We start from the raw sequence: 26,592 nt of genomic DNA, 5'->3' as shown, positions 1-26,592 counted from the left end.
TCATCTGAAAAATAATTGTCAAAGAAAAGGAAATTAAGAAAACGTGGAATACTGTCAGATCTTACAAAATACTATATTTTGAAATATCCTTTTATATGAACCATAATAGGATAAACTTCTAAAAGGTGTGTACTTATGGTAGGGTAACTCCTAGCAGTATTTAAATCTTACCTTTTCTTAGCTTTATAATCACAAGTACCATGCAAAAATTGAAGGGTGACACAACTCAAAAAGGACTGAATGTTTTATGAGTGTAATTTTGGTGGACTCAAGTCTGATCAAATTCTAAACAAACCTTGAAAGTTTTGTTTTCATCTAATCAGAAATATTCTCCCAGTGTGCTTTGTAAAGTACTGTGTACAGAACTGATAGTGCCTAAGCATTTATTTCTCCTCCCCTCAACCTTGTTAGGAGAAACTGATAAATTGCTTAAAGTGTTGAACATAAAAATTGCAACCCTAGACAATTTAATTGTAGGGAAAAAAACGATTAAATTAAATACCATAATAAATATGTATTTTGTAAATTAAATCTTGGCAAATACAACTTTTATTTTTTTATGTACGTGCAGGTTTTGATGGTGGTTTTTTTTTAGTTCTCCCTTTTCTTCTGATGATAGTAGATAATTGCCACCTGAGAGCCTAATGCCTGGTAGAAATAAGACATCATTCTGTTCTTTTGGACATTTGAGTCCCTTGAGTGTCTGAGGTACATCAATTTCTTCATTTTCAGTATCTTGCAGCCTGCCTAACACATTTACCTGAGCTCCACCATCCATTCAGTCTTCTTTAGGAGGACAGAAAGTTGTCATTACATCTTGTAACAAGTACAAGTAGAGTTGAATTGGAGGTATTCTGTTGAGAAATGCAGCAAAAGCTCTAGAGGAACCTGCCCCGTTTGCCTCATTGGGCGTATGTTTCCAAAATGACTACAGTAAGGTCGAGTATGATCATTGTTGACTTGGTACAAATTGGAAGGTTGAAGGCAACAAGGTTTCCAAAACCTCTAGTGCAGAAATTTTACTGAATTTTTCTAAAATGTTGAGTTTGCATAAGAAGAATCTTGTTAGGCCTCAAAGGGAGACTACGTGAATGCAAAAATGTTTTCATCTCAATGTTATGTTCGAACTGGAAGTCTTTGTGCAAAGTTTCTGTGGAACTGGATTACAAAATACGTGGGCTGGTGTCGTCTGAAGATAGAGCGAGCTTGTCACCCTTGAGCAGAATGAAAACAGCAAGATGATCGCTAGCAAATCCAGTTCTCATGGCCAGTCGGATTTGATGTCTGAACAAGTTTCCTTCCACAGTTGAAGTTGGTAATAAGTACACACTCCAAAGTCTGTGTTACATTGTCGCTAACCTTAGACATGGAGTACAGGCAGTTGAAATCTGTTCTTTGGTTAATCTCTTTTTTGATAGCAATTGCCTTAGGAAGGGTCGCATCCTGAGTCTGTAAATTGCATCTTATTTGTATCTGAGGAAGTTTTATATGTGTAATTTTGAACTATGATTTTACTTCTTTTCTCCAGCTCTTGTGGTGAGTAATGTGAAGTCACAAGATTTCTTCTTCCTGACTGGCTGATATAAATTTGAAGCAAGAGAGGAAAAATAATGAGTTTCTGTTGTTCAGCTGTGGATGATAAATGTTCCTGTTTAAGTTTTTAACAATTTCAAGGTCTTACGAATATTTTAATGAATATGTAACCGGTGATACTTATAAGATAAACAGCTTCATGATTCCTGATGAATGAAAGAGGCATCTTTGCCATTATTTCTTTTGCTATAGCAAGTGTTATGTTTAACACTTCTCTGCATATTTTCTTTTGGAAAAAATTAATATGAATATTTAATGGAAGTGAAGGTTTGATCTGCATGTGTGTAATTATCTTTTACGTGTGCATATATAAATGACAAAACTTAGGAAACAATGCAGTCTCAACACTTCACTGACATAACTGAGAATGTGAATGAACAGCCCAAGATGATGGGCTGCCAATTAGACTGCCAATAAATGTTAGTATTACAGAACTCTGTTGCATGATGTTGCACATACACATTAAAAAATACTTCATTGCATACAACAGCTTTGAATGCTACTTCTCTTTTTCAGTTCTTTTTAAATGTAAGATTGGTATGCACCAGTTATATTGAAAGAATGGATGCAATGGGAAGGACAAGCAAAGAGCAAATATTTAATGTTTAAAGAACTTGAAATAAGCTATAATTTAATGCAGAATGCTTTTCAGTTATGGAAATTAATTAGCATAAAGGTGACCTTCAGAATAGTTTTCCATGGAGTTAAGTAGTGCTCTATAGTATTGTACTAAAAGATGAGCTTGGAGATTTTTTTGGTAAAAAAAAAATACTTTGTTATGAAGTAGAACCTGAAGTTCCTGATAATCAATGTGCTTTTTGATAGGTGGTTTTACCTTAGGAAGCTTACAATGCTGCAGAGTCTGATGATACTTTTAGTGTTTTTATACACCCAGCTATATAATTACCTTTATTAGTATTTCAGAGTGGTAAAGAACAAAATGTGTGTTTAGTATGTTTTTCCTCTACCTTCTGATTGCAGATGTGGCTTTTAGCCATATCTTCTGCTTACTTTCGGTGCACTGCAGAAGTGTCACTGGTCAAGCAAGAATAGACTCTTGCAGAGGTGACTAATCTTACCTCTCACCAGCTCATTACCTTTCACTCATTCTATATGCAGATATAAAAGGGACCATTGGTATAGTTTCTCTTCGGCTTTTTGTGATTTTTTTAAAATTATTATTTCTATTTTTTTATTGTGGGAAAGTAGGCGCACATAAACACTGTTTGTTTAAAACTGGCTGACAGAAATGGTGAAAGATCAGAACAAAAATTAATTTTAAATATATAACGATGTGAAGGTATTCATAGAACGAAAGATCATTTAAATGGGTACTGTTTTGGAAACTCAGCTATGTGCATGTTGATTAGATATATAAACAAAAGGTAACAATGTCTTTAATTATAGTTTCTTTGCATTTGTTTGTGCTTTTTGTCATAAATATGCATGGATCTAGGGTTCACACTGCTTAGAAATGCCTGTGAGCTTTCTGTTTGCATTTCTGTGTACATATACAATTACATATGCCCTCCAGTCTGTCTGGTTTTTTTTGTGCCTATTAGCAAAAACTTAGAAAAGTGGTGCCATCAGTTCAGGACTGAGTGGAGCAGAACTTATATCTGCAAAATCAGTCAGCTTTTTTTATATTATCCAATACTTTTATGGAACAGCATCTTCTGTGCTCTCTTTGTTAAAGAATTGGTGAGGCAGTACCGTACCTTGGGGAAACTTGCCAACACCAGCCGCCCATCCTAAGACATGCTTTGGGGACAGAGGGAAGCTGGGCTGCAAGGAGGGATCTGGGAGAAAGCCTGAAGAACATGCATCTCATGTGGAGGATGGTTGAAACTCCCTTAGAGCAGTTAATTCAGTTTAGGCAGCATTTTGTTTTTTAACTGCAAGGACACCCTGATGTGAGTATTTAATAAAATTCACCTTACAGCAGTGATTAATGTATCCATAAGTGAGTATCTCTTTGCCAGTGTGTTTCTGAGAGACAGTAAAGCTGCATATTACTTAGACACTTGCTCTCAGATGGCTGTTGATTAGTTGCTGTGCAAATCTCTCCTAGATTTGGTAGATTTAACATGACAATACTGGAGGGTAGAATTTGAATGTAAATACTTGTCCTTCCTTTTTTAATGATGTTTCTTCAACCTTTAGCAAAAAGCCTTGGAGGAGAGCACTGATGATGGCAGAAATTATTCTGTTTTCCTGCCTATAATAGTGGTGGTCTTTGGCTGCGGTTGAGCCCAGTGGTTTTTGTTACAACCTCCCTGTTCATTGATGGGGTTGTGGCAAGTAACATGGACTTGCTTGCTTGTCTTGTAACTTTCCATTTGTCACCTGACAGGCTGAAGAGGAAACAGTGGCCTTTCTTGCTCACAGTGGAAGTGAAGAAGAGTTTGATCCAAGTACTCTTCCAGATCCTGATAAATACAAAGATTCTAATGAAGAGCAAGATTCAGAAAGTGAAGACAGCTATAGGTATGTACCATCTTCCATGATCATTTTGAAATGTTCATGTTTTTATACACTGTTTTGTTTAGATATTAGGAACCCTGAGATTAGCTCAGTTAGTTAGAGTGTGGTACTAACAACACCAAGGTTGTGGGTTCAGTCCCTGTATGAACCATTCACTTAGGAGTTGGACTCAATGATCCTTATGGGTCCCTTTCAACTCAGAATATCCTGTGATTCTGTGAACTCATCTTAAAATCATCCTCTTTCTCTTTTAGTATTTAAGTTTTAGTTTGTGTAGAAACAGAAACTGAGCCAGAACAGAAATCTGAGCCAAAGGGTGTTATTCTCTTTTATGAAGCTATATGAGAAAGATTTTGAGTCAGTGTCGAAGGGATCTCAGTGAGACTGTTTCACCTGCAAAAATCTTGACTAATTCCCTGGAGGTTTTGTATATTTCTGTGGTGGGTTGACCCTGTCTGGACACCTGGTATCCACCTAAGCTGCTCTGTCACTGCCCTCCTCAGCTGGACAGAACAGAGAAAGTATAATGAAAGGCTCATGGGTTGAGATAACACCAGGGAGAGATCTCTCACTGTTTAATGTCATGGATGAAACAGACTTGACTTGGGGAAAAAATGAATTTAATTTTTTACCAATCACATCACGGTAGGGTAGTGAGAAATAAAACCTAATCTTAAAGCACCTTCCCCCCACCCCTTGCTTCTTGCCAGGATTACCTTTACTCCTGTTTTTCTCATATGTCCTCATCTCCAGTGGCACAGGGGGAGGGGGAATGGGCATCGCAGTCAGTTCATCATATGTTGTTTCTGCCACTCCTTCCTCCTCAGGGGAGGACTCCTTCCCCTGCTCCAGTGCGGGGATGCCTCCCACAGGGGACATGGCTCCACCAGTTTCCCCAGCTCCCCCCTTTGGGCTGCAGTTCTTTACAAGCTGTTCCAGCATGGGTCCCTTCCTTGGGGTGCAGTCCTTCAGGAACAGGCTGCTCCAGTGTGAGCTCACAAATTCTGCCAGCAAACCTGCTGACCTGCTCCAGTGTGGGCTTCTCTCTTCACAAGGCCAGAGGTCCTACCAGGAGTCTGCTCCAGTGCAGGCTTCCTACAGGGTCACAGCCTCTTTCAGGCATCCATCTGCTCTGGCCTGGGGTCCTCCACTTTGGGCTTCAGGTGCTTTGCTACATTGTGGACCTCCATGGGCTGCAGGGGCACAGCTGCCTCACCACAGTCTTTGCCGCAGGCTGCAGGGGAATATCTGCTCTGGTGCCTAGAGCATGTCCTTCCCCTCCTTCTTCACTGATCTTGATGTCTGCAGGGCTTTTTCTCTCACATTTTCTCACTTCTCTCTCTGTCTGCAGTTGCTGTTGTGCAGTTTTTTTCTCCTCTTCTTAACTGTGTTATCTCAGGGGCACTGCCTCCATCACTGGTGGGCTTGGCCTTGGCCAGTGGCATGTCTGTCCTGGAGCTTGCTGGCATTGACTGTGTTGAACATAGGGGAAGCTTCTGGCAGCTTCTCACAGAAAGCCAACTCTGTAGCCCCCTACTACCAAAACCTTGCCATACAAAGCCAATACAGTTTCAGAAATGCATTTTTCTACTGTCACATTAGAGGCTCTGTATGAAAGGAAAAACATTGAAGTCATTTGAGGATTTCAATGAGTCCTTTGCACCTGTCCTGTATTAAATAAATTTGTGCATGGTGAAACTTGATAAGTTCTATGATTCAGTGTTGCTCAGACTCTTCAACATTCACATGAAGTGGAATCTAAATTAGTAGTAAATATATAATAAAATTAACAATGTTAAACTTTTCTTCTCAATTTAAAACTGTTTTTAATTATATAAATCAGAAGATTTTTTTCTTGTAGTTTAACAGAAAAGCACAGGGTGGGGATGAGGTTCTGTAATTGATGGCAACATACTGCAGTTCTGGAGCATATACTGCAGGAAGATGGAGGGATACCACATGAAGTTCTGTGTGGTTTTTGTCGTTGGCTTCACTGTAACAAGAAATCCGTTTGTGTGTTTCTGACAAACAGCTTATTGTGTAAGAGATTCAAAAAGGTGATCTTGAAACTTAAATGGGAGTATAGAGTTTTATTTTGCTCTATTCTAGATGCCTAAATTCATAAAGCTCTTGCTTTTCACATCTGAATTGTCTAAGTCCTAGTGGCTAGATTGTCCCTATCCATCTGTCACTTAATGTTTTGGAGGCAGTATGCAGAACTGGGTGTGGGCATGGATCTAAGGACTGGATAGCCCTAAGTTAACAGGCTGGTGACTGTGTCCTCTGGAGCCCATTCAGTGGACCCACCAGTATGGGTCAAGAGAATGACAAGGATAGGGAAATGCATTGGTTTTTCTGAGCAGCAGTAAATTGCTCCTTCTGGTGCAAGGGGGAGTATGCATTCATACATCATGTTCGGTATTGATTCCTTCCTCAGAACATCAGCTAGACTCAAGATGAGCTAAGCTTTAAGAAAAAAAGTTGACAGAGATGGACAGATTTTTGGCAGTGGTAATAAATGCAGATTTTTTTTGAATCAGTGGCTGATTTGGTCAAGATTTGGCCAACATGTCTCAAGAACTGGCATCATCTGAAGCTTCATAACCAACTGTTGTCAACTTCAGGACACAGTACTGGTCTCAGTTGTTTGCCCTGACTTATGGTTGACTTTTTAATAATGGGAAAGGTCCTTTACTGCCTCCAAGGAAGGTTTTAGAGGGTTTTGTCAATTTCTCCATCTTTATACGCTCAGACTGAATATTTTCCTGCTTTTCAGTTTTGTCTGTGTTTGCTGGAGGACTGGGGCAATGAAGAATAGGTGTTTTTAGCATTTTAAAGAAGGCAAGAGGACAGAAATTTAGAAAGTGAGTCAAATTGCTTCAAGTTCTTCAGCATTTAAGCTGAACAGGAGTTAACAAGGACCCAAAGAGCAGTTGCAAACAGCCTTGCTCGCCCTGAAATCCAGAACTTTCTATTATAACCAGGGACAGACTGGGACTGGATTTGTCAGTCATTGCTAAGAATAGTAATTAAGTTGAAGTGAGTGGTGAGAACAGCCAGGGCAGGTATGCAAAAGAAAAGAGGGAAAAACTGTGGGATGCTCACTAGGGCAGGAACAGTGCACAACAACATGCAGAGAGATAAATTTGGAGAAAGTCAGGGTCCAGGATCAAATTACATTTCTAGGAGTGCCTGAATGGAGTGTGTTGGAATTCAGAGCCATTGATGGCTCCGATGTGCAGTGCAGCTTAATCCTGTGCTGGCTACAGCCTGCCCAGGGAACATCAGTCATGTTGTTACAGGCTAAATGGATTTGGCCAGGGTACGGGCATAACTATTGGCATGTGATTGTCCACAACTGCTGTGACTTTGGGTGGTGCCAACTAAGGCTCTTCTGGGCAATGTCTCAGTGTATTTTGGTGTTGCAGGAAAGGCCAAGAACTGTTTTCAGTCAGCAGTGTTGATGAAGCCACATTTCTTCAGAGCATGTAGTGGCCTTGCTCTGAAGTCAGCTTTGATGCTTAGTGTAGGTATGTCTGGAGACTTGCGAGGCGCTCTGAGCACCCCTTAGAAGGCTTTTGAGAAAGCAGAGGTGCAGCTGGAAGAGGAAGATACAGTGAAGGAGATTAACTTAGGTCTGGAAAAAATTATGGAAATCAAGAAAACCAAGGGAATTTGAATAACCAGTAAACTTATAGATAAAGGAAAGTGGTAGCTGAAGAGACTGGTGGTGAGCATAAGGCCATAGAGAATTGTTATTTGATTTTGTATTGGGAAGGAACGAGATGGAAGGGATGTATGCAGGGAAGGAGGAGGGAGGATAATGGATCAAGAAGAATGAGTAAGGGAGCAGGCAAGAAATCTTGCTGCCAGTGGGAAGGAGGGAATTTTGTTAAAACAACATTCATGCCTCATACACCTTTCTTAGAGCTGCCACTGAATTGTATGATGAGTTGCTCTTGAGGCTGGGAAATATTGACCTACTGATTTTAACAAAACTAGTTCAACCAAGAGTAGCAGACAGTGAAATTAAGCTTTCATATTAGAAAATACAACTCTATATTTCCAAAATCCAGAGCTTTTGTTCAAAGAGTTGGATTAAAATTAGAAATATGTTGGGCTACACTAGCTGTTACTTGCTTTAAGGAGAAAAAAAAAGGAGATAATTCAGAGTAAGTATATGAGACTTAGGGTGTCTTCCTTCAAGAGTCTTTAAAAATAAACCATCTGTCCATGCTTTAAAAAGTCAAAGACATTGTTAATCTCTTCTCCCTCCTCCCCTGGCATTTTTTTTAACTGGGGGAGCTATACAAATAATGGGTTAAATTTGCCTTTGAGTAAAATTCCCTTCCAGCCATACCTCTAAGAGCAGAGTAATTAATTACTACTAGCATGTAATATGAGATTAATTTTTGTATATCTAGCAACATTCATCATATTTGGTTTAAGGCTATCAATGTAAATTATTAATGAGGTGAAAAATTTAAGAATATAGAACAGGGTGAAAGAAAAGCAGCTGAATTCCTTAAATATTCATTTTGCGATTGAATTGAGTTTCTGGTATTTCTAATTCCTCAACCTCTTTAAATAAAAATGAAGAACAAAGTTCCGACTGACCCTCATCATTACCTTTAAATCTTTAATAGGTGTGACTGATCACATTAACTCTTAGACCAGCATGGAAAAGATCTTGGACATGAGGGGAAAGGAACAATGTCTTAGTTCTTGTACTGGTTTGTTTGTGAGTTTATGGACAGTCACCAGCTGACAGGTGTGCAAGCTAGTATTCAGTGCTGCTTGGTTGTGCGCCTGCCTTTATTTATGGTAAACTGCAGTTTCTTGTGCCTTTTTATACCAGGATGCTGATGTTGACTTACTAAGTTTTACATGATTCTTAATGAGGTTGCCATTATATTGTCTTTTGAGATGATTCATCTGCAAATATATGGTGTTCCTTCTAACATGGATTATTCAGTTCATAGCAGTTATTTTATGAAGGTCAGAACTTCATAGAATCATCATAGAATCAACTGGGTTGGAAGGGACCTCTGAGATCATAGAGTCCAACCCTTTAAGACAGTTGCCTGGGAGAAAAGACCAACTCCCACCTGGCTACAACCTCCTTTCAGGTAGTTATGGAGAGTGATGAGGTCTCTCCTGAGCCACCTCTTCTCCAGGCTAAACAACCCCAGCTCCCTCAGCCTCTCCTCATAGGACCTATGCTCAAGTCCCTTCACCAGCCTCGTTGCTCTTGTCTGGACCTGCTCCAGCATCTCAATATCCTTCCTGAGCTGAGGGGCCCAGAAGTGGACACAGTACTCCAGGTGTGGCCTCACCAGTGCTGAGTCCAGGGGAAGAATCACTTCCCTGGTCCTGCTGGCCACACTGTTCCTGATCCAGGCCAGGATGCCGTTGGCCTTCGTGGCCACCTGGGCACACTGCTGGCTCCTGTTCAGCTTCCTGTCAATCCAAACTCCCAGGTCCCTTTCTGCCTGGCTGCTCTCCAGCCACTCTGTGCCCAGCCTGTAGCGCTGCAGGGGGTTGTTGTGGCCAAAGTGGAGGACCCGGCACTTGGCCTTGTTGAACCTCATCCTGTTAGAATCAGACCAACTCTCCAGCCTGTCCAGGTCCCTCTGCAGAGCCCTTCTGCCTTCCAGCAGATTGACGCTCCTCCCCAACTCGGTGTCATCTGCAAAGTTGCTGATGGTACACTCGATCCCCTCATCTAGATCAATAAAGATATTAAACAGAACTGGGCCCAACACTGATCCCTGGGGGTCACCACTAGTGACTGGCCACCAACTGGATGCAGCACCATTCACCACCACTCTCTGGACCTGGCTCTCCAGCCAGTTCCTAACCCAGCACAGAGTGCCCCTGTCCAAGCCATGGGCTGCCAGCTTTTCCAGGAGTATGCTGTGGGAGACGGTGTCAAAGCCTTTGCTGAAGTCCAGGTAGACACATCCACAGCGTTCCCCTCATCCACCAGGCGGGTCACCTGGTCATAAAAGGAGATCAGGTTGTGATTCTTCTTGTGATGGCCAGAAAAGCACCGTAGGACAGATGTTATAAAAGGACTCTGTTTAAGGTCTTGATCCTTCTGGTTAGCTGCAAAATTGGACATTGTGATATTGAATTGCTCTTGATAGAGATGGGATATTCTTATGCCCTGAAAGTCTTTATAAAAGTTTTTATCATGGTTACACTCTAGCTGACTATATGAAATGGACTCAGTGTTAGAATTTCTTACTGAAATTTGGTAATCTATGCTCTGCAGGCCAGACTGTATCCTTCCTTTGTTCCTGTAAACTTGTCAGGTACAGAAATTACCTTTAAAAAATAATAATAAAAAAATTAAAAAATGTAGTATGTCATCAGCAAGTGTCTACATGAATGAAGGAGAAATGGAATGAGTAAGTACTGAAACTCTGCAGTTCAGAAATTAGCTGTCAACAATTGGAGGATGATAGTGGTCTCACAAAAAAAAAGATGAACAGATTTGAAGAATGTCAGTGCCCTGTTCCTCAGTTGAAGCTGAGGAGGAGTGAACAGGTGCAAGAGTTAGGTGGTTAGCAGCATCTCCAAAGGCAGCAGCACATTTCAGAGAAGGTTAAGCCTCTGACAGAGACGCACAACAAATCAAAGTGGTTTCATTAAAACCACGGTCATCCCCAGATGGAAGATTTTCAACTCAGAAACAATGATATTTGATCCATATGATGATCAAGATCCATATGAGAACCATATAAGGCAGGTTGGATGGGGCTTTGAGCAACCTAGTCTAATGGAAGGTGCTCCTGCCTGTAGCAGGGGAGTTGGAACATGATGATCTTTAAGGTCTGTTTCAACCAAAACATTCTATGATTCTGTGATCAACCCCTGAATAATTTTAATTTTCACACTGTTGTATCAAGATAAGCTAAAATGCTTAGCCCAAATACATTGAATAGAAACTTCAGTGTTCCAGAACTGAGTCAGGTACTGCTGCTTTATGGCCAGCAATGTCTGTGATGGAAACGGAGAAGAAAAGTGCTGTTACAACTTCAGAGATCTGATTTGAGTCCACCACCACTAGAGCTTTAGAACAGAAGTGAGATGTTGATGGTTGAGCTGAGTGCCTTTTGCCATCAAATCTTATGCGTACTTCCTGTAGAATAATACGAAACACTAAGCATACTCTCTTGCTGGTCTGGTTTCCATTTAATTTTTTTTCCCTCTTACATGTTATTCTTCTTCCAGTCCTTCAGCTCCAAGACAGATTTGTCTTTTGCTTTTAGTTGTATTGCAGTGGTGTTTCATTAAAAGTAGATTATTCATCCCTTTTACTGCAGTGGTTCTTTATATATTTAATTTTAGGGGTGTTTTGCTTTATATCAGTGGAATGGCAAGTAAGGGAATCATAGAATCATTTAAGTTAGAAAAGATCTTTAAGATCATCGAGTCCAACTGTTAGCCTAGCACTTCCAAGTCCACCACTAAACCATGTCCCTGAATGCCACATCTGCACGTCTTTTCAATATCTCTAGGGATGGGGACTCTACCACCTCCCTGGACAGCCTGTTCCGGTGCTTGACAACAAGCCTTTCAATCAAGAAATATTTCCTAATATCCAATCTAAATCTCCCCTTGGTGCAACTTGAGGCCACTTCTTGTTCTGTTGCTTCATATCTGGGAGAAGAGACCAACCCCCAGCTGGTTACAACCTCCTTTCAGGCAGTTGTAGAGAGTGATAAGGTCTCCCTTGAGCCTCCTTTCCTTCAGGTGAAACAACCCATGCTCCCTCAGCTGCTCCTCATAAGACTTGTGCTCCAGACCCTTCACCAGCTTTGCTGCCCTTCTCTGGACATACTCCAGCTCCTCAATGTCTTTCTTGTAGTGAAGGGCCCAAAACTGACCACAGGATTCAAGGTGTGGCCTCACCAGTGCCAAGTACGGGGGATGATCACTGCCCTGGTCCTGCTGGTCACTGCTGATACAGGCCAGGATACCATTGGCCTTCTTGGCCACATGGGCACACTGCTGGCTCATGTTCAGCAGCTGTTGACCAGCACCCCCAGCTCCTTTTCCTCTGGGCAGCTTTCCAGACTGTCTTCCCCCACGTGTAGCACTGCCTGGGGTTGTTGTGACCCAAGTGCAGGACCCAACACTTGGCCTTGTTGAACCTTATACAAGTGGCCTCAACCCATCAATCCAGCCTGTCCAGATCCAGAAAATAACACAGCACAGTACATTTTCATTACCGTTTCTATGGGCTGTAGCATTCTGACAGCAAGTAAGAAAGAAGCTGCACTGGGCTTTATGGAAGGGACTGCAGTAATTAATCTTCATTAGGATTGCTGCCATGGCTGTGTGAATTAAAATTTATTACGTGGAAAAAGTTTTGGGCACAGCATGTTTGATTAGCAAAATGCCAATATTTATGGGATAAGTTATTCCTAACTTTTACTGAACTGTATTTTATTAGCAGATTCATTCATTATTCCTGTACATTTCTTTGGGAAAGAGCTTGTGTGCTTTATTGCAACTGGAAACTTGACTCATGGCCTGTAATTCAGTGGCAAGGGCAGTTTGTTTCCAGAGCAGTGCTGGTAAAACTAGGCTCCAAAGCATTCTCTGATAAATGTTAAGTGAGGCAGAGCCTGTCTAGGCATCTCACATTACCACTGTTTAAACAACAGCAACTTGGCTCTGTGGCTGCACATTTCAAATGGCTGGTTCTTAAGCACTTAAAATTTAAACTTTGCAGCTTGCCAAGACATAGCTTGAAGCCCAGAAGCGAGTTAAATACTAACAATTAAAAGCTTTCTATTTTTTCCTGGTATTACCTCAAAACACACTTGTGAAATTATTTTTTGGTAGTTAAATTAAGACTTTCTTGGTGTATAGCTATCAGGGTCCTAGTTAGATTCCCTGTTTCCCAGATAACCATTCATATATGCTGGCACTGGTTTAAGGGACAGGATTCATAAACCATGCTTTAGTGTTTGAGTAATAAATACTACCTATCGAATGATAGTATCTTACTTTGTTGATACAGCTGTGCAAATGGTGACCACAGAAATTACCGTGCCTGTTGATAAGTCGATTGTTGGTACCTCCTCACCTGTGTAAACAGAAAGTAAATCCTTCCATCAGGCAGCCTCAGATGGATCGTTCATGTGGCTGAAAAGCTAAATTGCACCAGATGGTAAAAGGAAGGAATTGTAAACCAGCTGCACATACCACTTTTAAAGTGTTATAAGTAGAAGACAAAAAGATGCACTGGCTTTGGTTTGAATCTGAATTGTGGGGTTGATTTCTAACTGAGTTGTTCTGCTAGAAAATAGTTCACCTTAAAATAACTTTATTTTATTTTGGCTATTTGTGGGTACCAACTGGTAGTGCATCAGTTTGTGTGTTTGTGAGGAACAAGGGGCCATTTATAGGAAGTGACCAACAATAAAAAGATTGGCTCTGCAGAGTGGGCTGAGGCCTTCAGTTAATGGAGACTGAGGAAGAATCCATTTGACAGTAAGTGCAGAAGTCATCCCTGTATAGCTGCCTTTGTACACTTGGTCCTTTCACATGTGGACCTGAGGGTTACGCCTATTACATCTCCTTCGAAGAGTTTCTGTCAAAACAGCTAAGGAGAAGCACACCAATGGAGTGCAGGATGTCCCTGAGCATCACAATGACACATGTTTTCCATCTTCCTTTTAAAATTGCCTCTTTCACCTTTTGTAAAACCTAGATCTCTGACTGCTCCTCCAGAGTAGTACAGCCGCTCTCCATGCCACTGCTGGTAAAAATCCATCCTGCAGGAACACGACATGGGGTTGGACTTGCTGATCTTCAAAGGTCCCTTTCAATGGAAATCATTCTATGGACAGACAGTCTGTCTTCCTTCTTCGTCTCAGAATTAGGAGCATCTTATTCACATGTTTCATGTGATTCTCATTACCTTCCTAAGTCACCTTTATTAAATATTGTTTTACTTCTAATTTATGAGCATCATGAAAACACAAGTCTTTTAGCCCTCTTCATTGCTTGGTAGCTCTGCTGCTGCTGCTTCCTGTGTTAAATATTCCTCTTTATTCACCACTCCAGCTCACAGCCCAGTAGGGGTCAAATTAGTGTGAAAATACTCCTGCTAACATGTAGATACATCTTTAGTTTATACTACAAATTGAGCACTGCAATCCCTCAGTAATAGTAAGAAGTGGCTTGACTCAGCATAATTATCCCACAAAATTTATGATGAAAATTGGTCATAATTGTGTTGATATGCTTTTGTCTGTGGAAAAAATGAGAAAACTCACAGTTAAGTTCTTTCTAAATGTGTTTTATATTTAAACATTATACCTTACAGATGTCTAGGCCTTGGGCCTCTGAAACTCCAAAAGTGATTATAATTTTTGGTTATTAAAGTCTGCTGTTTCATAGCTTGTGAGATTTCTGCATTGTTTTAATTGCTCAGATGTTTTGAACTAATGTCCTAGATGAAGCATTAGTCAATTATGAATGCAAACTGGGCTTCTGAGTCCCTTCAAAGGCTGGAAGTAATTGGCTCTTTTGCAAACAAGATAAAATGCTCTTATTTCATGAGGCCTTCCTTATGCTTTGAAAGTGAACCCCTGTAGTCTGTCCTGATCAAAGCGAACACCATGAAACTCTAGCCCAGACCCATACTGTCCACTTGGAAAAGTGAGAATTGTTAGTGCTTTAGTGTATTTTCATATACTGTCAGTATAGCTTCAGCATTTATGGAATATCTTAAGCACTGCAGAGAAAATATGAGAGTCCTTTCCCCAGAAAAGGAATAAAATGTTGGTAGCAAGCCCTGAAAAGCTACCCCCATGCAAATGACAGCTCGAAGTCAGCAAAGCACTAAATTTACACTTAAACAATTGTAAAAGTTATGGACATTAGGAAAATCCTTGTTGAAACTTTTTTTTTCAAGTAAACTGAATTTTCTGGCTAGAAATTTGCCAAATTTTAGTTGAAAATCTGAATTTATCCAACTATTTTAGAAAAGCCTAAACTCAGTCTTTGAAGTTCCATTTATTACTTTTGGTATATTTGAAAAAATACAAATGTGAAAAATGAGATTGCCACTTTGTTTTGGTTACCTTGTTTGGAGGGAATGGTTTGGGGTATGAGGGGTTGCATTTTGCTTTTTTGGGGTATGAATACCCTACAGCATAGGACAACCAGCTCTCTATAACCTGGTACACAGATATTATACCTTAGAATAGATTTTATTAGGTTAGGTTGCTTTAATCTTAGATGATTTATAGCAGTTTTTCTATGTTTTGGACAAAAACCCCATGGAGATACATGAAAGCTCAGTCTTTCCTCCCATTGTTGTTACGTGGCCATGTGGTAGAATCCAGGGTATTAAAACTGTTTTGTCCAGATCAAAGGCTGCAAAAGGCAATTCATTCAAGTCTTAAGAAAAGCAGCAGAAGAAATAGGAATTCACCAGGGAAAATTACTGTGTTTGGGCTTTTCCTCTTGCTCTCATGACAGAGTGGTGGTTAATAGCTTCCAAGGAAAACTTCTGAAAGGAGGGGAAAGAGTGGTTGAATGAGATGGTCCCAAATCAAAACTGTATTAAATGTAGGATCTGCCAATGAAGTGACAGTTCTCATATTTTTATTTTTGTCGCATATTTATTTTAGACAAGATCTTGAATGCATGTCAAGGTCCACTGACACATTGCTAAATCAGTTTTGTCAAGTTGTCTGTTCCTGTATGAGGCAGCAAATATTAGATAACAATGATAGTGATATCTTGATACACTGTAATCAATTAAGACAGCAAAACATCCATCGCCACCTCGTCCTGAGAGCAGTTCCAGTTTAGACATTCAGAGTTCATCAGCTTCCATTGCTTCACCCTTCAGAATTGTAATTTCATTTGCTCTTATCTTGACATAAATTTGCCTTGTTTAAAAGGAATTGTTAGATTACATTATGATATTGATTACCACAGTTGTTAAAAAGACTAATTGATTTGTTTCTGCAGTGAACTTGAGGAGAAGGGTGGAAGAAAGAAGAGAAGCTATAGCAACAGTACCACAGCAGAAGAAATGCCACTCAAAAGAAAGAAGGTAAAATTCAGCCAAGAGGAGGACCCTTATTTGCCATTAGATACTGGACTTTCTCTGGCAGAGGATGAAGAGCTTGTTCTGCATCTGCTCAGCAGTCACAGCTAATTATTTTTCTGCACACTTTCTTCCCTGGGACATCTCTACAATTTTGTCAGTAGTTTACGCAAAATGAATTTGGCATCTGGGCAGCTGGGTACCAGTGGATGTAGATAAATGAGTTCCACATGCAATGGGATTGCCTTAGATTGACTCACAGATTAGAGACAATATTTAGTTTGATTTATAAGGCTTTCTAAATGAACTTTTCAACCTAAGTCCCCAGATGTCATTTTGCAGTAACACATTCATAATTTAAAATCTCCAAGTTTTGAAGCAATTATCATCTTTTCTTTTAATGTTGCTTTAAAGGAAAACAGGATGTTCCTTTCTTAACTGTGTCAGGTTTGTTGTTATTTTGGAAGATATATGTGTATTAATATTATTAAAGAAAAATTCTGTTGGCAGCTCAAGTCATTTTACTTAAAAATACTTCTTCAGTCTCTCATGCACATATTTAAAAAATATTTTAATAAAAATTTCTGGAGCCTTGATGTAAACTTACAGTGTCTCTTTCAGCTTTGTTATGAAGCATATATTTATCCTCTAGTTACCATTTCTGTTGTGATTCTGTCACCGGTGTTAGGCAATTCAGAAAAACACTTTTAGAAGCTAAAACTGAGTCTTGCATTTGAATCCCGTATGAATGAGAACACAGTGATGCCACAGAATAGTAGAGCATAACACTGCCTGATGAAATGGTTGCAAAGTAGATTTTATGGTAGACTTACGATTGGAAGTGAGCTACGTTTTGTTTGTTATGACCAAATATAGTGAAGAAAAATGATTTATAGTTCAGCATATTTTTAAGTTTCTCCAGTCAAACTCTGATTGGTTGCTGCAGACTTTGTACATGCTGGCCCAAAACTGCTGCATCTTGAGGGACAGCAGCAAGACACATGCAGTGTGAGTCCTTGCATGGGGAAGGAAAGAAGCAGGCATTCTCTCTGAAGAAAAATTATTAATATGATACCAAATTCTTAGTTATATAAGTAGATTTTTTTCTACTACTTGCACCCAAATTCTTGTCTTCTTGCTTGCATTCTTGACTACCCTCTCAAGAAGGTTGGCACATTGTTCAGGAAAAAAAAAGGATGGAAAAACCTTGCAGGCAATATGTAGAACAATTGAAAACTGCGGAGAGTTTTACACATCTCTGAAACAACCTTAGCAAAGGAAAGGCTCTTGTGTCAGAAAACAAAGGAGAGCAGGAAAATCCAGTGTTTGCTGTCATAAGTTTTTGGCAGCAAAGAGGCATGTAAAGTGATGATTGTCTCTTTTCAGCAGACCTGTGTCTTAATGAAGCTTACACAGGGAGAATGGAGAGTAAAACACTGAGTAGGTACAAATGCATGAGGGCTTTGCTCTTTTGCTTCCCTTCAGCAAATCATGAAGTATGCATTGTCTCAAAGTTGTATCTTTTTGAGGTCCCATATGAACATTTTAAATGCTCCTTTTTTGTCAGTATCACTTTTCTTTTCCTTCCCCTGCGCCCCAAAGAAATCTATCAGAACCTATGCTATCTTTTAGGTCAAATCTAAAACTGAAAATACACTGCAAATTCTTGTCTCCAAATGTTGCTTCCAGCGTTCTGCCAGCAGGCAGAGTATCATAAAAACAATATTATAGGCAGAGCACATCTGCCATCTGCTCCTTCTTGACAATATGGAACAAGAAGAAATGACTGAGTTTCAAAAACAGCTAAACATGAATGATTGGACCTGCTTAGCAGCTGATGCAGTGTTTGTTTAGTCTACAGTGCCACAGCGGGTCTGGAAAATATTGTGATCTGGGAATAGCATCACTATGAATCTGTTAATGAAGAAGGATCCACTGTGGTGCCATTGTGACTGGTGCACGTGTCCCATGCTCCAGGATGTGAACACTGCAGTGAATGTGATGAGCAGTGTCAACAAATGCCTCTGTGCTGGTATAGCAGAGGTCCTGCTCCTGCAGTCATGGAGAAAGGCAGCAAACTACAGTGCAAGGAGCACCACCAGCAGAAAGCTGTTCAAAGATGATTTAGATATGGATGATGGTTGTTGAGAGGTATTAGTAGATTCATGGTGTACTTGGTGGTCGTCAGTTGTCTTGTACATCACCTCTTGTCTATCAGCTCAAAGCTTTGCTCTGAGAAGAGTGAACATAGTTTGTTGGGGAAAGCAAGTAAAAACCCAAAGATTTCCTATTTCTTCCTAGATTTGTATGCTGGCATGTGAGAAAAATATTCTTACCCACTGAACAATAAGACTAAAAATTAAATTATGTATATTGGAATGATTGTGCTGCACTTCTAATCTTGTGTCGTTTTCATTGTCTGCATAAAAATAATTTTTTCAGGTGCTTTTACTTTTGTATTTTGAGATCATGAAGTTTCTAATGTATTTGTGTTGTCTGATATAGAGTAATTGTTTCTCAAATCCTTATGAAGTTGGCCCATCTAGTTCAAATGTAAGTGCCCTTGAGGGTATGGTGTGTTTTTAGAGCGTGACTCTCACAAGAATGGAGCCATGTGAAGAAGAGGGAAGAGGTTAAGGCAGATTCTCCATGCCATGAATGTATCTAAGAACAAGCAACTGTTGCATGTGCTATGATCCTGGTTTATCATTCCCATCAGCTGTAGATCTGCTTTGAGAGGCTCCTCACCAGCCCTGCTTCTGGGAGTGCTTTTCTGGTGTAAGAAAAAACATGTCAACACACCAAACAAATATCAGTTTCAGAGCTGACTTGACTGAAGGGTATTTTTCAGGGAACTTGTCTCTGTTCACACCCAGGGACCTCTCAACCTGCCATGTGTGTCCAGGGCTAACAGGCAGGTGGAGCGGGACCAGCTTGGGATACCATCCATCACCTGTCTCCTTTGTGTCACAGGTACAGCATGTGCCACTGTAGTATCAGAACAAATCCCAAACTTTTGCAAGTTTGTACTTTATAAGCATTATAGTCCTAGCTTTACACAGGAGAAATGGGAGCATGGAAATGATTGGGCTTGCCTGTAATCAAAGACTTCACTGATGACTTTAAGTAGTTGAATCCACAACTTCTAAGTCACTTGTGGTTTAGCAAGAGCAGCCTCCCACTTGGCATCTGAACCTCCTTCTGTGCAGGACCCTTACCTTCAGGTGTTGTGTTGCTGGGATGAGTTTCAGGCTTCTTCACCCCTGTAGGTTGCAGCCTACAGAAAGTCCCCTTTGGAGACTCCTTCAGGAGAGGAAGAAAGATCTGAGTATGGTGGTGAGTATTTTCCGAGGCTATTGACCAGGAGACATCCTTAAATTGCCAAGCAGGAAATGTTGTTTTACATAATGAATTTTCAGATTAATTTGCATTTATACTTTTTTACTAATAGTGGTCGATTTCCTTCTGCTACTAGAATAGTTCTAGTGTGTTTATTTATATCTAGGTGTAGTGTAAGAGTAAATCTAGTACATTTAGTTAATTTTCAATTTATACACTAGACATTTATATAATGGTAAAGTTTAGCAGGCTTTTATCCAGAATCAATTTTTCTCTTTGTTGTGTACAAAATAATGGAGACATTTGTTTACTGGATAATTTATTACAGTTTGTTTGAAGCCTCTTTGAATGAAAACTGGAAATCAGGTAAAAGTCATGAGAGCATTGAAGAATTTGGGCGTTTTTTAGATGAGTTAAATAGACTTACACTAAGCGTGCTAGTTACTGAAGATGTTCAACTTGCAATGTTTTCGTGAGTCATATAAAACATGTCCTTGCAGAGCTACTGTTTTGCCTCAGCATCATAGAAATTTCTGTTCCGTGTTCACTTTGTGAAGACCTTACTGATGCAACACATTAAATTGTGTAAAGAGTATAAGAAACTTAGGCTCTAACATAAGGGGTTGCAAATTAATATTCAACATTTTAATGGGTATTTTTCTTTAAATATTATATGACTAGAAATAAAAAATAATTTTTATTCCTCCTGCAACTGACTGAGTCCAGCTAGAGCACTGACTGGTGTGTCTGCTGTCTGGCCATACTCATAAAGAGAGAGATATGCCTGAAGCAAAACATTAAAAAACAGAGAACTGTGGTAGAGAACATTCAATTCAGGCTATAAAAAATAGTACAAGATCTGAAGATACTGAAGTGACCCTGTGGGTTCCTATAATCCTGGATACATATGACAAAACTGATATAAAATACAAGAAGGAAATGTCTCTTAGTAAAGGTTGCTAATGGGTATTTTTCTTTATTGTGCTGCTCTCTAGTTTGACCTGATTGATGCTTATATCCTGTGAGAGATTGAGTATGCCTTACAGCAGGGATGCTGAGCCATGGTAGGCTGCAGCTGCTGCAGAAATGGCCACTGTGGCTCAGGATGTTGCTGCTTTTATGCAGGAGGTTACACCCCCCAGCCATAACCTTCCTGTGGCTAATAACCTGAGGTTTAAATTAAGCTGGTTGGTTCTGTCCTGGAACAGATGAATCTTTATGCCATCTGTTTTGGTAATTGGGCAGTGTTAGAATCTGGTTATTAAAATTATTAGAAATGCCTCTGCCCTAATTAAGGTGAAAACAAGACCAGATGCCAAAGTCAATAGTATGGGTTTTATTTAATGGTAAATGTGAGACAGAGAAAGAGAGACAGAAAGAAATAGGAAAAAGGAGGTGGAGGGAAGAGAGTGACAGAGATTGAAATAGAAGATGTATCATCACTGTGGAACCTGCAGTGTCCTGTTGGTCCTCTTCTTCTGGTCTTCTTGGTGGCGAGGATCCCGTAAAACATAAGAGTCCAATGGATTAATATACGTTCAGGAGATGCCCAGTCAGCGCCCCTGGGGGCGGGGGATGGGGGGGAAGGAAGGGAAGCTTTGCAGTCTCTTGTGACAGGCTCTGCATTTGTTGCATCATTTGGATCCTATGCAGTCCTCTGCTGATGGAAGGCCTCAGGAATGAGTTGGGGGGGGGCGCTTTGGGGGTCTTTGATGGTTTATGAGCCCTTCTCAGCTGCCTCTCACGTGAATGTCCCATGGGTATGTGATCTTCCCAGAGCGGAGGGGAGGGGGGGGCGGGAGGGAGGGGGTTTACTCCTTCGGTTTGGTGTGGAGAGATTCCGCCATCATACACCCAAACCCCTTCTCCTCTGCCACCCCACAAGCCCAGCTAGGGCAGATTCTTAGCACAGATACATTCTTCTTCCCTGAGCCTTGTTTACTTCTCCTCAGACCTGAGATGATTAGACAACAGTCTTATCTCAAGTCCCCACTCAAAGTCCAAAGTCCGATCAAGAAAAAGGGGTGTGCTTCAGTGGTCCCAGGCAGGTAGTTGGTTCCTTGCAGTTTGATAAAAAGTCTTTCTAAACAATGTTTAAGACATTAACAACAATTCAGTCAGAATGCTGGTGGCAGGCAGCTAAAGGACAGTAATACTTTCTTGTGCAGCAGCCACTTTTGTTGCTAATTTGATGGGGACCTTGAGCAGAACAGAGCCAAACCTTGCACCCACTGTGCTTCAAGCTAGAAGATCCAGAACACATCTGAACACCAAGAGACATACAATTTCAAATAAATTGTTTTAGTAGGGTAAGAGTATTACCTTCACTTTTGGACCACATTTCATTAGATTTCTTTGTTATATTGTTCTCTTCTCTGTTTTTTTTGCAGATCTTCTTAATTTAAATCTCATCCTTTCAAATTAATGTTTTATTCTCAGAAGGATCTGAAAGTTTTATCTTTAAAAGGTGGAACTAGATGCCAGAGAAATGCATTGTTGTTGTCTTTGTAAATTATAAAAATTGCTATCAAGGTAGTCTATACCATGTGAGCATTTTATAATGAAGTAGTGGACATTTTTATAATTAAATGCTCCCCAAATTTCAAGGGCAAATGAGTCAGTCAAGAACATCAAGGAATTAGAAAGCCTAATGCAGAAGAAAATTCTTTTTGGGCCTGTTAGGAGGTATTGCTATGATTAAATCAGTAGAGAGATGTTGATCTGTTCCAAGAATGCTTTGTTCATTACCTATTTTTGTCCATGTCTGGACAGAAGCCATTTTTCACAAAGAAAACTATTCATCAGATTCAGTCATGTAAAAATGATTGCTTAAATTACACTGGGCTATCAGCTAGCGGCTTTACCCAGGAGTGAAATCTCTTGGGTCAGTGCTATCTCTAAGTTTTACACATTGTCTGAGATGTGCTTTGTCTATAAAATATAGATAAGTTTAATTAAACTAAATTAGTTTTGTTGAGCAGTTTTTGAAATCCTTTCGAGCTGAGAAGTAGCTGTGCTGAGATTTCAGTTGTATTGAAAGGAAACTAATGAGCATTGTTCTCCTAATCACATATGGGATCCTGGAGGAAGATAATATTACTAGCTATGGCCTCTCTGGGGCTACAGAAGTCTTCTTTGTCATGCACAGCTTGTCCCTCTGATGCTAAACTTAAGCTGTTACAAAAAAGCCATGTGTAAGTATAGACTGTAAATTGAACTTGCTGTTACCAGTGTTGATGTGCTTGAGCTTATGACACTTAAGGTGAAATGGAATTTAGCTCTTTTTTTTTGCTAGCCTATCATACATACATTGTGCTGCACTTCTTAAGGAAGCAAACAGTTCCTCTGATCTGCCTGCTTAGTGGCGCCAGCTGCATTTGATAATACTGAAATGCAACTTGTTTTTATTGTGTGAGCTCAGTGAAAGCTAATGAATATGGCTTAAGAACTAATTTAGCTTGCTAGTCACCACATATGTCTTAACAAATCACACTTCAGCGGGTTACAGGCCTTTTATGCCCGAGTACAGTTCTTATTTATTTGGAGATGTTACTGATCCTTTGTGGAAAGCACTGAAATTTGGTTTTTAGAGAACTTTGTGTTCCCTTGTTAAAGCAGATACTAATATGAATCATTTCCTCTAGCAATGAGGTGAGTCTGTTCCAGTACACTCCCAATTGCACTCAGAAACTTGCCAGTGTGTTTAAATTGGCACTCTAACTTGTCTATAAAAGGGCAGCTTGGGTGGGAATATGCTGCCACAAGGACCCCTGCAATGGAGACTCTTGCTACCACCAGAAAGCAGATGATCAACCAGTTGGGAGATTTGATTCCCCATGTGAGTGTTACCCTGTGCCAGTTTCCCAATAATTTAGGGTATTTTTTCTTAAACAAATTCAGAGTGTCTGTGCAAACTTAACCTAACTGGGTTTGGGTGAAATGGTCATTAGTGGGTGCAGAGAAATGCTTGGAATTAAGTAAATGGTTTGATGTCATCCCGCACGATACCACACACTCAAATGACTGCAAGTCAGCTTGCAGATGGATGCTGTTCCCTAAAGGGAAATCAGATGTCCTGCTCACAAATCCCAGGCCATGGTAAATGGCACAATTCCTACATGGACACTGCTAAGCCTTGGTGGTCCTGGCCAGTGGAGGTGGTTGCTTGATGGAGACCTGGGTCATGGTTAAGAAACAGAATAGTAAATAAAGCAGTGAGGGTATGATGAGCTGTAAGCATCCCGTTTCACTCTAACACTGTCTGGAATGCACAGAGCAGTGCATATGAGCCCTTTGCATCCTCTGAGAGATGAAGAATTATATTTCTCTTTGTCTGACTATTTTTAGAGTTTCCCTTTATAATAATCTCTCAGTCCTACATCAGGAAAATAAGAACGTCCAATAGAACATTGTAGGAAGCTACTAAGCTTGTCTGTGGCATCCTCTTGCCAAAACCTTCCCTCCCCTATCACAGAGGAGAAACAGTACCAGGCAGTAGCACAGGGATGATGCCCCTTGGCAAACCTGTATGCTGCAGCATAAGGCAGTGATGAGGTGAGGTGAGGATGTCAGCTGTCAGGGGTTGGGCCAGGAGCTTTCTTTCAAGCCTCTCACTGATAATTTTTTTTAACTCTCTACATTTGTTTTCCTATTCTTATGCCTAGCAGAAAGCCAGTGAAGTGGATTGCAAGGGACCAATATGCAGGGGAAGCCCAGTGTACAGGGGAAAAGCTTCACTGCTGCCTTCCCTTAGACTAAGCTCTTGTCCAGCATCTACTCAGTGGCTGTGGCTACTGGGATAGATGGTCCTTGATCCATGCAGCTGTTCAAATAGTCATCTTTGTGAAGATGAGTTCTCCAGCATAAGAAATAAAGTGCACTGTGTAGGATTAAGTGCTTACATTTCTTAAATATATGTAAGAACACGCTAATCTAGTTCCTTGTCTAGTGACTAATTAAGCCTATTTACTCTTTCTGTTGCATTGTAGATGCTGATATACTTTTTCGCAAACTGATTTGCTTCTTCAGCATCTAATTTCAGCATAAACAATACCAATCTGTTTGTGATGCAGAATTCCCTGGCTAAAAGAACAACTCTCCTCCATAAACTTGCTAAATAAAATCAAGGGAGGGTAAAATTCTCCATTCAGCTCTCTTTTTTTCTTGCCAAGCATCTGAGGTTGTAGTTTCTATTCTCTATTTCATGTGGAAGCAAAGGACAGGAGTGCAGGTGTTGGCCAACTTCAGCCTGCTGCAAAAACCCTCTCCTCAGGGCTGAGCAGCTGCCATGATCCCACCATGGTGGGACTTTGATAGTAGCATTGCCCTGCCAAGGGAGAGCACCAGGTCATACCGGTGGTGTGTGCAGCAGTACAGGGTCTGCACAGAGACAAATGGCACAGGAAAATAACAAGTTCTGGGAGACCCTTGGCAGAACAAAGAGTAAGAAAACACCAAGGAGATCGAAGCTGGAAGGAGTGAGACATTGGGGTAGGAAGTGGCCACTGTCTTTTCCTGCCTACTAAAACCTGACTGAGCCCCTCAGAGATGGCTTGGGTAGGTTTGGCCATGTGGACATTCCTCTCCTGGCTGTCAGTGATTGCCTGTTCTGGAGTGACTGTAGCTGTAGGTGCAGCCATGGGGGACAGGCATATGCAGTTGTCCCACAGGGCTGCCATGGTGACCAATGCCAATGCAGTCATTTAGTCTTTTCTGAAATATGATGAAATCCTCTCTGGCTATTTGACAAGTGTGATTGGCCAACTTTGCTATTTTTCAAGATAGCTTAGTAGAAGCTCTTTCATTACATTAGCTACTCAGAATTATTTTGAATGTTCAAAATACAACTCTCTCTGTGGTAATATAAGATCTTAGACATTTAAAAACTATTTCACTCACATTTCTGTTGGGTAATATTCAATATCTCACCTAAATATTCTTCTGTATTATAAATATTCATCATTTTCCCCATCTACTCCTGTCTGCCTGCACAGACATTCAAATTTTCTTTCTGTCTGTCAAGTCATAAAGCATCAGGAGGGGCAGTTTTTCTCCACTAAGTGGAAATATGAGCTTGTCTATTTAACTCTGCAGAGATGTTAGCATCCATTCTGTGTTCAGCTGATGTATGTGGCTGCAGCTTTAACTGGCTTCTGCAGGAACAAGTAACATGACAAAATCACATGCTGAATGTTTTATTAGGGAAATACAAAGCTCAGTGTTTGATCCCCTATGGTAAGTTGTCTAAAATACTCCCCTTTCCTGTTCTCAGCCCTCTACCTCCCCATTTTCTAACCTGCTGTGTGTTATTGAGCATTACTGCCCATTTGACAGGCAATACCTGCTCTGGAGCAGCCCAGCAAAATGCCTGAGGTGCTCCCTGGTGAGGGGCTGGCGGTGATCCAAGAGCTGGCAGGAAGCTTGTGTCGTCCCATCAGTCCCTGGCTGCCGAAGCTCTGCCCCACATTTGGCAGTGGTCTCCATAACACCATTTTGCTCCTGCGAGATGTCTCATCTTCTACCACAGCCTCCCTGCAGCAGAACCTCCACAGACTAGCAGGGCAGTCAGACCAAATGGGCAGACTGTCCACTCCAGCATCTGTTTACCACTGCCCTGACTCTTGACTCTTTGGTTTTGTTCCCTGAGCAACTACCATGTCCCCCTCCAAGCTCAGCCCTCAAAGCCAGGTGGAGATTCCCTCTGATAATGGCTGAGGCCATTTAGGGCCAAGGATGACACTGCAAACCTCTGCATTGCTCCTGTATGTGTGTGCGCATGTGAGGATGACCTTTTCTGAAATGCGGGGTTGCTGACTCCCAGGTCAGGGTTGTGTTCTCCTTTTACCAGAGGCAAAGCTTCCCCCACCTTAGTCCTGCATACTTCAATGTCAGGATCGGTCTCCAGGGAGCAGCTCATGGTCCATCTGCAAAGTGTTAATTGGCTATCTATGAAGAGTGTCTTTAGTTATCCATGTGTTTATTTATAACTACATAAAACTTTGCAGATTCATCATGGTTCATGTGTGTTTGAAGTGAGAAACGTGTCACCTCTTCAGTGCCAGCTCTCACTGTTGCCCATTATATGTCATCTG

At 40.7% G+C, this 26,592-nt stretch overlaps 1 protein-coding gene and 1 long non-coding RNA gene across 2 annotated transcripts in view; both read left to right on the top strand.

The window, feature by feature from the left end:
• Positions 1 to 16,764, top strand: part of DDX10 (DEAD-box helicase 10) — a 161,258-nt gene extending 144,494 nt beyond the window's left edge. Inside the window, exons 17-18 of the mRNA XM_017831672.1 lie at positions 3,947 to 4,080; positions 16,084 to 16,764. Of these exons, the coding sequence (XP_017687161.1) occupies positions 3,947 to 4,080; positions 16,084 to 16,273 (324 nt within the window). The 3' untranslated portion in view covers positions 16,274 to 16,764. The remainder of the gene's footprint in view (positions 1 to 3,946; positions 4,081 to 16,083) is intronic.
• Positions 16,765 to 21,212: 4,448 nt separating this feature from the next.
• On the top strand, positions 21,213 to 21,780 carry LOC108505527. Its single transcript, XR_001877555.1, has 3 exons — positions 21,213 to 21,261; positions 21,454 to 21,549; positions 21,670 to 21,780. It is a non-coding gene; the product is annotated as an uncharacterized LOC108505527 (long non-coding RNA).
• The last annotated feature ends 4,812 nt before the right edge of the window (positions 21,781 to 26,592 follow it).

The sequence above is a fragment of the Lepidothrix coronata genome, unplaced genomic scaffold (assembly GCF_001604755.1).
Source record: "Lepidothrix coronata isolate B3197 unplaced genomic scaffold, Lepidothrix_coronata-1.0 Scaffold194, whole genome shotgun sequence".
Classification (NCBI taxonomy): domain Eukaryota; kingdom Metazoa; phylum Chordata; class Aves; order Passeriformes; family Pipridae; genus Lepidothrix; species Lepidothrix coronata.
Note: the sequence above shows the minus strand (reverse complement) of the source record. Positions and strands in the feature narration are given on the sequence as shown.